Source organism: Callospermophilus lateralis, chromosome X (genome assembly GCF_048772815.1).
Source record: "Callospermophilus lateralis isolate mCalLat2 chromosome X, mCalLat2.hap1, whole genome shotgun sequence".
Lineage (NCBI taxonomy): Eukaryota > Metazoa > Chordata > Mammalia > Rodentia > Sciuridae > Callospermophilus > Callospermophilus lateralis.
The window spans coordinates 65,030,104-65,043,691 of record NC_135325.1 but is presented as its reverse complement, the minus strand read 5'-3'; the positions used below and the strand labels follow the sequence as shown (position 1 = coordinate 65,043,691).

Genomic DNA, 13,588 nt, shown 5'->3' with positions numbered 1-13,588 from the left:
GACTATATATATTCACTCCAAATAATAAAAGGAGAGAGTCTAACAAGAAACACATAAAGCACATTGAATAACATAAATTTTCTTAGTCTAACTTTATGATATACTGGTAAATCAAGCTGGATTTCACTGAAAATATGTATGTGTAAATGAAAATAATTATTCTATAGTCAGCATGAGTCAAATATCACATTTTCTTTTCCCACAGGAGGCAGATGAGAAAGCCAAGTGGTGATAATAAGAAATTCAGAGATTATTTACTTATTTTTTTTGTTTTATTTAAGTCTATATTCAGTATTTGTTATTCAAGTTTTGCATTCATTAGATCATGTAGACTTGAGTGCAATGAGATTGAATATGTTATTGCTGTGTTAATTTTTCTTTAAATTTCTTCCCTATGGAAAAAATGATAACTCAGATATAAAGAAAATTTAGGGCTTAATTTATGTGATAACACTAATAGGTCATTTTACTTTTTACATTTTATATCACAATATGTGTGAATTTAGAAAAACATAATATTTTTTATAATTGCTGTTGATGTTTGTTTTAGGTGATAATTCAGGATGATGGCCCTGAAAAACTGGATCCCAAATATTTTGGAGAGTTGCTTGCTGACCTAAGCCGTAAGAATACAGATCTGTATCATTGCTTATTAGAACATTTGCAGAGAATTGGAGGAAGGTAATGTAAACATATTTTTTGCTTTGACATTGTAGCTATCAAATATTTTACTACATTATTGTATTTTAATAGACTTTTTAAAAAAGAGCAGTTTTATGTTCATGGCAGGACTTTCATACTCTTAATGTGTAAATTGGCAACTGTTAGTAAAGCTGAGTAGATGTTTCATTTTAAAAAAGTAATACAGATTATGAAAGTCATCAAAAATAACACTAATCCTTTTAAGATTAGCAAAATATTTTGTGTGCTTTTTTTGTAGTATACTTTGACAGCAAAAGCAAATTCTTGGGGAAAAAAATTAAAAAATATATATGATATGTTGAAAAAAAAGATAAAAAGTGCTGGAGAAAAGGGAACATTTATACACTGGGTAATGGGAATGCAAATTAGTACAACTAAGGTGGAAAATACCATGGAAATTCTTTCAGAATTTGAAAACCTAATTGACATATGATCTAACAATCCCACTCACAGGTATATGTCCAAAGAAAATGAATTTGGTATGTTGAAGAGACATCTGCATTCCCATGTTCATTGTAGCACTACTCAAAATAGTCAAGAAATAGAAGCAACATAGGTGTCTATCAACTGATAAATGGATAAAAAATTGTGGTACATGAACACAATGGAATATTATTTAGCTATATAAAAGAACTAAATACTACCATTTTTGATGACATGGATAGAAGTGGAGATCATTAAGTAAAATAAGCTAGGAATGGAAACGCAAGTACTGTATGGTCTCACTCATATGTAGAAACTAAATATGTTGATCTCATAATGTTATGGGCCAGGCTATATGGACAATGACCAAACAGACTCCATTTTACCCTGAGACTCCATTTCATATAAGAAATGCTTCTCACAATAGAAGTGGAAATTATACTAGGGGTTACCAGAGGTTGAGGACAGTAGTGATGTGGGATGGGGAAAGGTTGATCATTGGGTACTAAGTAACAGATGAATAGAAACAAGAAGTTCTGCTGTGCTGTTTCACAGTAGGGTGACTATTAGATAATGATAATGTAGTGTACTTTTCAAAAAACTAGAAAAAATTATTTTAATTTTTTGTTCACCAGAAAGAAATGGTAAATGTTTGATAATATAGGTAAGTTTGGGGCTGGGGTGGTGGCTCAGTGGTAAAGCACTTGCAAAGCATGTGTGGGGCACTAGGTTCAATTCTCAGCATCACATAAAATAAGGATCCATTGACAACTAAAAAGAAGAAAAGATGCATAAGTTTAACCTGATTTAAATGTTAGGAAATGTATACATGTATTGAAACATTATGTGGAACCCCATAAATATTTATAATTTTTAAATGTTAACATAAAATGAATGTTATTCTGTGACTTGTTTTAAGATATTACGTGTATGAAACAAGATATAGTCCCATTGCCAACACACCACTGTTTATCTTCTATGGTGTGTGCTCAATAAATGGAGGCCAGTGCTCAATGTATATTTAATACATTATATAGTACATATAAATGGTATACATTATACTAATTTTCTACATTTTATTTATATTACATATGAATGTGAATTATAAATACCTATTTATAAATACATATAAAGTATTATACATCATGTTACATAATTGCATATATTTAAAACATGCATTAATAGTTTATCAACTATTCATGTATAAATGAGAGCATATTGTCATAAAATGAATTCTATAGATTGTACCTCCAAAGTTGCCTGTTATTTTTTAATCACAGCATGTATGTGACCGAATGTCAGGCAAAATCTATAAAAGCTCCATAAATTCAGAATAATCCAGAAGATAAGAAAAAAGCAATAGTTTTTTTTTTCAATTCAGACTTTTTATTACCTAGATCCTTCTACTTCTTAGACATGATTTTTACAATATATAATTGTATAAATTATATGCAATTAACACATATGATATGACACCATATATGCCATTTTGTATATATTATCACTAACAAATACATATTAATATTTATTTGTTCCTGCTATATAGTCTCTATTAATCTTTTTTTCCATATCTTTTCTATTTTTTGTCTCCCTTCTTCCTAATCTATCATGAATAGTGACTATAACCTTACCATTATCTTCATCTTTTCCTTCTTATTTAGGTGGCCTCCCTACTTAGAAAAATTGTAACTCTGGATCAGTCTAGCTCTCTGCCTTATATGTTGTTTCCTTTTACCACTCCCTTCATCAGCCCACACCCAACATTCACTATCCCTAAAATTCAGAGAGCCTGATAAGAACAATTTTATTTACCTCATTGTCCTTGTTGTTTAGCATAGTAATTGGTTTAATGTTGTTTTAGTCAGCATTTTCACTGCTGTTGCCAAAAGACCTGACAAGTACAATTTTAGAGGAGGAAAATTTTATTTGGGACTCCTAGTTTCAGAGATCCCAGTTCATAGACAATTGACTCATTTGCTCCATTTTAAGCAGAACATCATGGAGGAAAGTTGGGGAGGAGGGAAAGTAGTTCAGGACAAAGCCATCAGGAAACAGAGAGCATCACTCATCCAGGACAAAGTATACACCCTAAAGGCATATTCCTAATGACCTACCTCCTCCATCTACTCCCCACCTGCCTACAATTCTTGTGTTGACTTATTCATAACCTTTTAGGAATACCTCATATCTAAACCTTAACTTGTGGTGCTCAGTAAATGATTTTATTAATGGATGAATGCATTCTTTACTGTCATACCATATAGTTGATCACTCTTAGTGAAAAAAAAAACAGCTATTTGTTTGAACTGGTTCCATTATAAATGAGTTATTTCATCTTTAGCTACATCTTCATTTTATCATGATTAATACCTTCTCCCATTGCCTGAAATTATCCCTTTATCCCATTATGCAAACAACTATTTCATAAATTTATCACTTCACACAAGTTCACTACCTTAAAATCTTCCCAAAGTTTCTATAATCAATTATTTTATTGAGTGTCCATTATGTCTGGGGCATTGTATAAAGTGCTTTATTTATATTATTGAACCCAATAAAATTTCAGAAGGAAACCCAAAGACAGTAAGTTTTTAACCAAAGTCATGCAGCTACTAAGGGCCTGAGATGGATTCAATAATTTTTGAATAATCTTTCACCTATAAATTATGACTTAACTTTTCTGATAACCCTTCCATAGATCCTAATTTGGATCTAGGTGATCCTCTTGGAAAGAGAAGAAGATTGAATACAGGAGGAGGGACACAAGGAGAAGGTGGAAACAAAGAGTAGATTAGGGAGACAGAAATGTCATTATGAATTATATCTCCTTCTGCACTAGGGGATAGTAGCTGGAATTACACTAGGTGGAAAAAGAAACAAAGTAGCACTCACTATATGCTATCTTACCTTCTGGAAAGAAGGAATTTAATGAAAAAGAAATAAAAGTTCGGAAGAACAAAAGATTGAAGGAGGAGGAGGAATGAAGACAAAGAAACTGATAACCTCTGACAAGCAGAAACTCTTGGGTACCAAAATTTTACAAGACCTTATTTATCTTGGGGTGTTTACTAATTATGAAATAATCTAACTCCCCTTGCTTAATTACTTTTTGTACTTATAATTAGTATGAGACAATAAATTTGGAATATAGTTAACTAGAATAAAACTTAATTGAATAAGCTGAGACATAGAGATTAGACAAATTACTGGATATTAAATATCTGGTATGTAATCAAAGCTGAAATATGAACCTAGGATATGAACTGTGGATCTAGAATTAGAGTACTTAAGCTGGGAGTGGTGGCATGTACCTGTATCCTAGTGACACAGGAGGCCAAGGCAGGAGGATCACAAGTTGAATGCCAGCCTCACCAATTTAGCAAGGACCTAAGGAACTAAGCAAGACTCTGTCTTTAAAATAAAAACATTTAAAAAAGAGTTGCAATGAGAAATTATACCCCATTATATATGATGTATTAAAGTGCATTCCACTGTCATGTATAACTAATTAACCCAAATTTAACTCACCTTCTCCTGTGTCCCTCCTCCTTCTGTCTCCGGTTTTTTTCTCTTTCCAAAATAGAGTTCAGCAATGAGTGGGCTGCAAGTTCAGAATTAAGGAAGGTTGTCTCAAGGACCCATTCTAATTACTTTCTAAATTTCCAATATTAAATACTATTTATTGATCCTTGTTTTGTTCATTGGTTTTGCTTTCTTATTTATAGAAGTGAGTGACTAGGAACATGAATACTAAATTGTCATTGGAATAGGAAGAAAGAAGAATTATTATTTTTAAATTCATATTATCATAATTCCCATTAACATTAATTAAAGACTCCTGAAACTGAATTGTGATTCATGATTTTAACTTGCTTTAGCTTCAAATATATACATGCAGTTAGTATAATGAAACAACTCAAAAATAGGTGTTTTTTTTTTTTTTTTGGCTAGGTCCTCTCCACAATTTCTATTTTGGACAACACAGGAAATACCATACACATACATGCAGATAATTGCACATATATTGTCATACCTTGGGAAATGGAATCTTTAGATCTTTTTCTCTGTACTAGCTTGTATATTTTTGTAAATGTATGTAAGAGATTTTACAGAGCGAGCAACCTACTTATCTCTGTAAGCAGTATGTTACAAATAAGCAATTACTTAAAAGGTAAATATAGGTATTAATATAATAAAATTGTATTTAATAAATTCTGTCTTCATGTCAGAACATATATACTGTTTTTTTGTTGTTGTCATTGCTGTTCCTTTGTTTGAGAAGTATATTCACCATATGTATGTTTGCCAAATTCTTCCACCAAGTGCAGAGGTAGCAAGTACATAAAAATAAAAGTCTATCTGTTGCCCCTGACAACACTAGAACTGTATCATTTCCAGTTTTCACCATTCCCGAAGGAGCTAGTACCAGTCTAGTATAACTACTAACAATTCTCCTGAAGCATTTGCCTAGTTAACTGTGCCCTACTAAGGGTTTTTCAAATCCACTGGCCAAAGTTTCATTTTGATGCTAGAAATTCTATCATCCCACCAAAATTTTGATCACTTTGTTGAAAGTTTTATCCTATGTAAAGATTCAAATACTTTCAAGCTCATTACTGTTGTATAAAATGAATGAGTTAGTATTGTCTTTCAAATTTTAATTTTGATAAAAAGGATATGAGGAACTTAAACACTGATCAGGAGCAATAAAAGAAGAGGGAGGTGGAGGTAGAGAGAAAAAAACCTATTATTGTTATTTTATTCACTGAGGTAGCATTTATTGGCAAGCACTAAAGACTTCTACAATTAGCGTCAAATGGACTAGTGTTAATGGATACAGTACTAACCGATTCTGTAAATTTTATTTATTTATTTTTTTGGTATTCTGATGTTGATACTTTTAATAGATTAGCTAATTGAAGGGAAATTATTAGCCAAACTAAAAATGCCATTTTAGATAGTTTCAAATTTTTCATTTGGGTTATAAATTGAATCAGTACTATTACAATGTATTAAAAAATAAACTAATGAAATAGTAGCATTTATGTATTATCTATCAGTGAATTCATTTTCTAAAGATTCTCTTTTGTTTATTATTCTTGCAGCAAACAGGACTTCGAGTCTACAGATAAAGTAAGTACAAAAATAGGTAAAAAGAAAACATAGTAGATAACAAAGTAGGCTTCAATATTTGCACTAATATTCTTTTAGTTTAGAACTTTAATTAGACTGAAAACACAAGTGTTGAAAGAAATAATTATTTTTCCTTTCAAATGATGTAGCCATTTATACCTTTGTAATGGCTATAAAATAGTTATAAATATAATTCACAAAAAAAGTTCTGTCAGTGGTCACGTTAGGGTTTTTCTTTGCTTATCAGAACATTTAAAAATTACATTGACCCTATACTGTCTCCTTTAGAAAAGTGAAATCTACAAAATTAAATAAGGAGCAAATTTAATTTCAATATATTTGAAAACCTTGTATGTGCCAGCAACTCAAAGTAAAAATTATTTGAGTATTAATTCTATTACATATGCAATTTTGTTAATAATTTCTTGTAATGGAATAAATAATCAAATAAGAGAAAGAACTGATTTCAGTGCAATAAAAAGCCCAATCACTTATTTTGTGTTAATTTTTTTTAATTTTCAATGCATTGGCATACTGAATTCATTACAATAATTCAGTAAGTCCTAAATTGCCTTTAAAAAGGCACTTCACTTCAGCTTCTCACTTGAAATTAGTTGAAGCTTCCCACTGTTGCTGTGGTAACACCTTAATCTCTCAAAAGTCACTGTAACTCTGTGTAACTTCTCAATAAACCCTGAAATGCCTTTAGTTTTATTTTCCAAAGTTACATTATTTAAAAAGTCAGCTTTGAGTCTAGGATTGTGAATCAGTGGTGGAGTGCTTACCTCGCAAGTGTGAAGCACTGGGTTTGATCCTCAGCATCACATAAAAATAAATAAATGAAATAAAAGTATTGTGTCCATTTACAACTACAAAAATATTTTTAAAAATTTCAGCTTCTAAAATGTCATATCACCCAACAAAACTTATAATTGTAGAAAGCTATACTAAATAACATGTTTAAAGGAATTTAATAGACCATTTTGGTTTTTAAAGTTATTTATTTATTCTAATGTGTTATACATGATGGCAGAATGCAGTTCATTTCATAATACATATATAAGCACAATTCTTCAAGTCACTGTACACCAAGTATTTTCACACCATTCATGTCTTCATACATGTACTTAGGGTAATGACGTCTAGACCATTTTTTTTTTTAATTTTTTTCTCAGTTGTGAGAATTGAACCCACGGCCTTGTTTTCCCTAGGCAAGCACTCTACCATTGAGCTCCATCCCTATCCTTAAATTACTTTTTAAAATAGAAATTAAATGTTTTATTGGTTGACCAAAGCTTTTTGGTAAAAATGCCTAGAAATCAGGGTTCTTTCCATGTCTAAGTTATATAATTGATTTTTTTTAAAGTAAGAATTGATAAGAACAAAAATGCAGTTTATGGAAACTATTAATCAAAAAGTGAATTTACTTTTTAATGTCCCTAAAAATGTACCTTACTACACAAAAGTCTGTGTACTACTGACCCTAAGATTAAAAAACTACTGTGGTCAATGTATAAATCTCTTCTTTTCTTACAGTCAGAAGACATTGAATCATTGATTCCTAAAGGATTGTCAGAGTTTACAAAACAGCAAATTCGCTATATTCTGCAGGTGAGATGTGTTCAGTTTGAGATAGGCACTAATAAACTACACCTTAGGATGCCTCCCTTAATTAAGAAAATCCCAAATAAAACCATATTCCACAGGAGTTGATTATTTTTTAGATATGGGTATAAAAAAGAAAAAGCATATAAGATAAAAGTATTTACTTAGGGTTGCATGATAGTTCAGTCAGACGATCAGAAACTATTATTGAATGATTAACATTTAGGTAATCATTCCAGAAATAATATTTTCTGCTATGGAATGCCTTTAATCACTCTTTAGTGTTTTAGTACAAATCTGACTTACACTGTGTATTTGCCTTCCTCTTCTCAATTCCATCGTCTCCCCAACCACAGATACTGAGAGGCTAAAAGGCCAGTGCCTTGCTTTTCTTGAGTTGTGGAATACTAGAGAAACCGATCAATAAATTCCCCTATAATTAAATGAGGGACCAAAGATCAAGATCTGTGCTAAGAAAACTGTAGAAAACTTTGCTTCCTTTATGTTTCTTTCTTTTTCACATTTATAAAATTATTGTCTGAAATAGTTCCTCTATATATACGTCAAAATTTATTGTTATAATTTTTTGTTTCAACTACCAAACATAATTTAGAAAACTGAACAAATGGAAAGCATGTTCTATTTATATTTATTTTACTTTTCAAGGTTTTTTCCCCTATATTAACAGTCGCAATCCCTTGTTTATTATTTTCTTCTCTTTACAAAAATTCCTTTAGCTTTTTTTTTCAGGGTAGGTTGTCTACTGACAAGTTATTTTCATTTTTTTATCTGAAAATTCTGTGATTTTTCTATTCATCTCTAAAGTGAAATAATTTCATTGGATACAGAATTTGCAGCTGACAGTTCTGTAATTTTAGCATTTACAAATATAGTGTGCCAATTCCTACTGGCCTCCATGGTTTCTGATGAAAAGTCTACTATTATTTTAATTAATTTTTCTAATAGTTAAGGCTTTTTTGTGCAGCTTTCAAACTATTTGTCTTAAGTTTTAAGAAGTTTGATTGGTCTTGACAGGGATTTCTTTGGTTTTATTCTGTTTGGGATTCGTTTAGGTTCTGGAATGTATATATATATATGAATTGGTTTTGCTAATTTAGGGGAAATTAGGTATTATTTGAAGATTTGGTCAGTTATATGCTTTTTCTTCTTTCATTACGTACACTAGTAACATGAATAGTAGATATGTATTATACTCCCCCAGTTTCTTAGGCTCTATTCAGTTACTTTTCTGTTCTATTTTCTCTCTGCTACTCGGTTTATGTAGTATCTTTTATCTTTTAATTTACCCATTATTTTCTCTGTCCTCCACATTCTACTTCTTATTCCATCCATTGAGGGTTGTTTTGTTTTTGCTTGTTTTGATTGCTTATTGAACATTTCAGTTCTAAAATTTTCCTTTTTTATCTTTTTTTTTTTTTTTTTGTAGTGGGAATTGAATCCAGGGGCACTTAACCCCTGAGACATAGCCCCAGTCCATTTTTTAAATTTTTTATTTTGAAGCAGCATCTCACTAAATTGTGTAGGGCCTTGCTAAGTTGCTAAGGCTGGCTTTGAAATTGTCATCCTCCTGCCTCAGTCTCCCAAGTTGCTGAGATTACAGATGTGCCCTACTATTCCCAGATCCTTTTTCATGCTTTATATTTTTTTATTTCTTTATTGAGACTTTCTAGTTTGTTGTTGAGACATGGTTACTTTTGTTTGCTTCAGTCTGTTTGTAGTTTTCTGCTGAAACATTTTAGAATGCTTGCCTAAAAACCCTGTCAGGCAGTTCTAACATTTCAGTTATCTTGATGTAGGCACAGATTGTTTATCTTATTGAATTGAGATATTCCTTGTTCTTGAAATGGTAAGAGATTTTCAGTTGAAATCTGTCCACTTTTGGTACCATGACACTGGATATTATTCAAATATTCTGTTCTAGTAGAATATCTCTGATACTGAAACACCAGAGGAAGTGAAGGCACTGTCAAAGCCAGCTGGAAAAGGAAGATGTCTAGGATTCTCTACTCATCCTTTCTTGATATGATAGGATGAAAGCCTAAGCTCACTTCATGATACCAACTGATACAACAGTGCTTGGAATTTCATTTTTCCCCATCTAAGATGAAAGACTCATCTCTCTATCCTACCTTTATTGATACCAACCTGATGAGTGATGTTGGTATGCCTCTTTAGAGCCTGATGATGGAGGAAGTCCAGGTTTCACTCTCAGCTTTTCTTGTTTGGGTGAGGGTAGTGTTAAAAATTTTTCCTGTTGTATTTTGCTGCAGTCAAGGGTTATCAACTTAAAGTTTCTGTCTTCCTACCCCTCCTGTCCTTTCATGAACCTTTGGCTATTGAATAAAGGCTTTTCTTAGGACATTTGTTCCCCATATCCATTGGTATATTTGGATTACCTGTTTTCCAAACACCAGTCTATGACATATAAAACAAAATAAAATCCAAGAATTCAATGTGTCATCCCTCAGTTCCAAATGTACTAACCATTCTTTTCACCATTCTGAGCTTTTAAATATTTGTTTTATATATAATATCTAGGGTTTCTAGTATACTTAGTAAGAGGACTAGGGAAAGGTATTTCTCCTGTATCTTTCCAGATAAAGGAGAATTTGCTATTTTTTAAAAATATATTTTCTTTAAATAAATGAAAATAATTTAGTGAAAGGCTTTTTTCTCCTTCTTCTTTATAATTAAAGATGATCCTGCACTTCAAATTTAAACTTAATTATTAAATTCTTCTTAATTTAGGAAAAATATATGCTCTTGGAATCACACATAAGAAATTTAATTTCATTACTTGAAGGTTGATTCTCTTATGTTTTCTAATTTTTTAAAAAAGAAAGAAAAATTGATAGAATTCTACCTTGTGAGAAAGGTGATACTTTGTGATATAAGACATAAAAAAAAACTCTTGTTCACAATACCTGGCTATGATCTTTTAAGGAATACTGCTGGGACTGCTTAAGCACATTATTGAAAAAAAATGTCTTGTATCACTATTCTAATACAGTCATGTCCAAAATAAAATTATAAATAAGTTTACTGGTAGGAACAGAAAAATAAGATTACTTTCACTTATTTGCCTATTTTTGAATGTTAATAAAAATCAACCATGAATTATTTTCTTCCTCCAGATGAGGGGTATGTCTGATAAGTCACTCAGGCTAGTGCTGTCCACATTCAGCAATATACGTGAGGAGCTTGGACATCTTCAAAATGACTTGACTGTAAGAATTATGTTTAATTTTCTTTCCTAAGCCACTTCTAATTCTTCACTTCCTACCATAGAAATGAAGACATTCGGTAGGCTTTTTTAAAATTCAGTACAACACAGCAATATTATGCTTACCCGGACATAGCTAAGGTTTTCTCAAAATAGTTAATTAGTTTTAGAAAAGGAAAAAAGGGTATAACATGTAATGTCCAGTTTGAAAGAATGTTGAATATGCATTTATTATTTAGTTTACTACTAAGGTTAATTTAATGATGAAAACCAGGGAATAGCCCACAGTATTAGAATAATCTGACACATTTAATAGGAATTTCTCCGTTTCTTAATAATAAAGCATACTCTGATTTTCTCTTCAAACAAAAGAGTTTTAAAACTTGTTTCTCTAAGAACTTAACCTGTTCTATTTTCTATTTTAATCTGTGTTCTTGGTGCCATCAACTAAATACATTGCACCTGATAGAAGAAAAAGTTGGCTCCGATCTACATATTGTGGGGTCGGGCTCCAAATTCCTTAATAGGATGCCCATAGCCCAAGAATTAAATACAAGAATAAACAAATGGGACTTACTGAAACTAAAAAGTTTTTTCTCAGCAAGAGAAACAATAAGAGAGGTAAACAGGGAACCTACATCCTGGGAACAAATTTTTACTCCTCACACTTCAGATAGAGCCCTAATATCCAGAATATACAAAGAACTCAAAAAATTAAACAATAAGATAACAAACAACCCTATCAACAAATGGGCCAAGGACCTGAACAGACACTTCTCAGAGGAGGACATACAGTCAATCAATAAGTATATGAAAAAATGCTCACCATCTCTAGCAGTCAGAGAAATGCAAATCAAAATCACCCTAAGATACCATCTCACTCCAGTAAGATTGGCAGCCATTATGAAGTCAAGTAACAATAAGTGCTGGCGAGGATGTGGGGAAAAGGGTACACTTGTGCATTGCTGGTGGGACTGCAAAATGGTGCGGCCAATATGGAAAGCAGTATGGAGATACCTAGGAAAGCTGGGAATGGAACCACCATTTGACCCAGCTATTGCCCTTCTCGGTCTATTCCCTGAGGACCTCAAAAGAGCATACTATAGGGATACTGACACTTCAATGATCATAGCAGCACAATTCACAATAGCTAGACTTTGGAATCAACCTAGATGCCCTTCAATAGATGAATGGATTAAAAAACTGTGGCATCTATACACAATGGAGTATTACGCAGCACTAAAAAATGACAAAATCATGGATTTTGCAGGGAAATGGATGGCATTAGAGCAGATAATGCTAAGTGAAGCTAGCCAATCCTTAAAAAACAAATGCCAAATGCCTCCTTTGATATAAAGAGAGCATCCAAGATCAGAACAGGGAAGAAGAGCATGAGGAAAAGATTAACATTTAACAGAGACGAGTGGGGTGGGAGAGAGGGAGAGAGAAGGGAAACTGTATGGAAATGGAAGGAGACCCTCATTGTTACATAAAACTACATATAAGAGTTTGTGAGGGGAAAGGGAAAAAAAGGGAGAGAATTAAACCACAGCAGATGGGGTAGAGAGGGAAGAGGAGAGGGAAGGGGAGGGGGGATAGTAGGGGATAGGAAAGGTAGCAGAATACAACAGTCATTAATATGGTATTATGTAAAAATGTGGATGTGTAACCGATGTGATTCTGCAACTTGTATTTGGGGTAAAAATGGGAGCTGATAACCCACTTGAATCAAATGTATGGAAGATGATATGCCATGAGCTTTGTAATGTTTTGAACAACCAATAAAAAAAATTTAATTAAAAAAAAAGAATGCTTTCCTTACAATGAATAACTCCTTGAGGACTTTGAAGTGATTTTTCTTTTGTTTCTTCATTCTAATGAATGTAGTTAGTCTCTAATTTGAAAATTCACCACCTGCTGGGATTAACAAGGAGTCTTTGCAGTTTGGATAAAAACATTAGAATAATTCAGAAGGTTCTGCTTCATTGCACTTAGAGTTAGTCCATCAAAATATCCTTTTCAATATGGGTTTTGAATGTTTCAATCTTGTTTATACCACACTTTGCTTAACTTTTAATAATTCTGCTTTATTAAGCAACTACAAATGAAACAAGAGATTATTTAAATCTTCTAATGTAGACAAGTCTTTGTATTATGTGGTTGTTGACAAGCTTATGTTATTCTGAATCATAATAAATAATTTATGGTTCTAGTCACTGGAAAATGACAAGATAAGACTTGAGAAGGATGTGGCATTCAAAGAAACTCAAATAAAAGAGTATGAAGAACTCTTGGCATCAGTGAGAGCAAATAATCGTCAGCAGCAAGTAAGTTTATATTTTTGTTGGTGATAAATTAGATTGATAGTTTTTTATATGTACAAGACTAGCACATTAGAATTATGAGATACAATTCAGACAGAATTAATATATGATGAAACAATTTTTTATCAGAATTGAGTGGTTTTAGAAAAGACAACCT

General features: G+C 32.0%; 1 protein-coding gene across 1 annotated transcript in view; it reads left to right on the top strand.

The window, feature by feature from the left end:
* Positions 1-13,588, top strand: part of Pof1b (POF1B actin binding protein) — a 70,702-nt gene that overhangs the window by 49,522 nt on the left and 7,592 nt on the right. Inside the window, exons 6-10 of the mRNA XM_077106459.1 lie at positions 551-681; positions 6,231-6,258; positions 7,795-7,869; positions 11,019-11,111; positions 13,321-13,434. Of these exons, the coding sequence (XP_076962574.1) occupies positions 551-681; positions 6,231-6,258; positions 7,795-7,869; positions 11,019-11,111; positions 13,321-13,434 (441 nt within the window). The remainder of the gene's footprint in view (positions 1-550; positions 682-6,230; positions 6,259-7,794; positions 7,870-11,018; positions 11,112-13,320; positions 13,435-13,588) is intronic.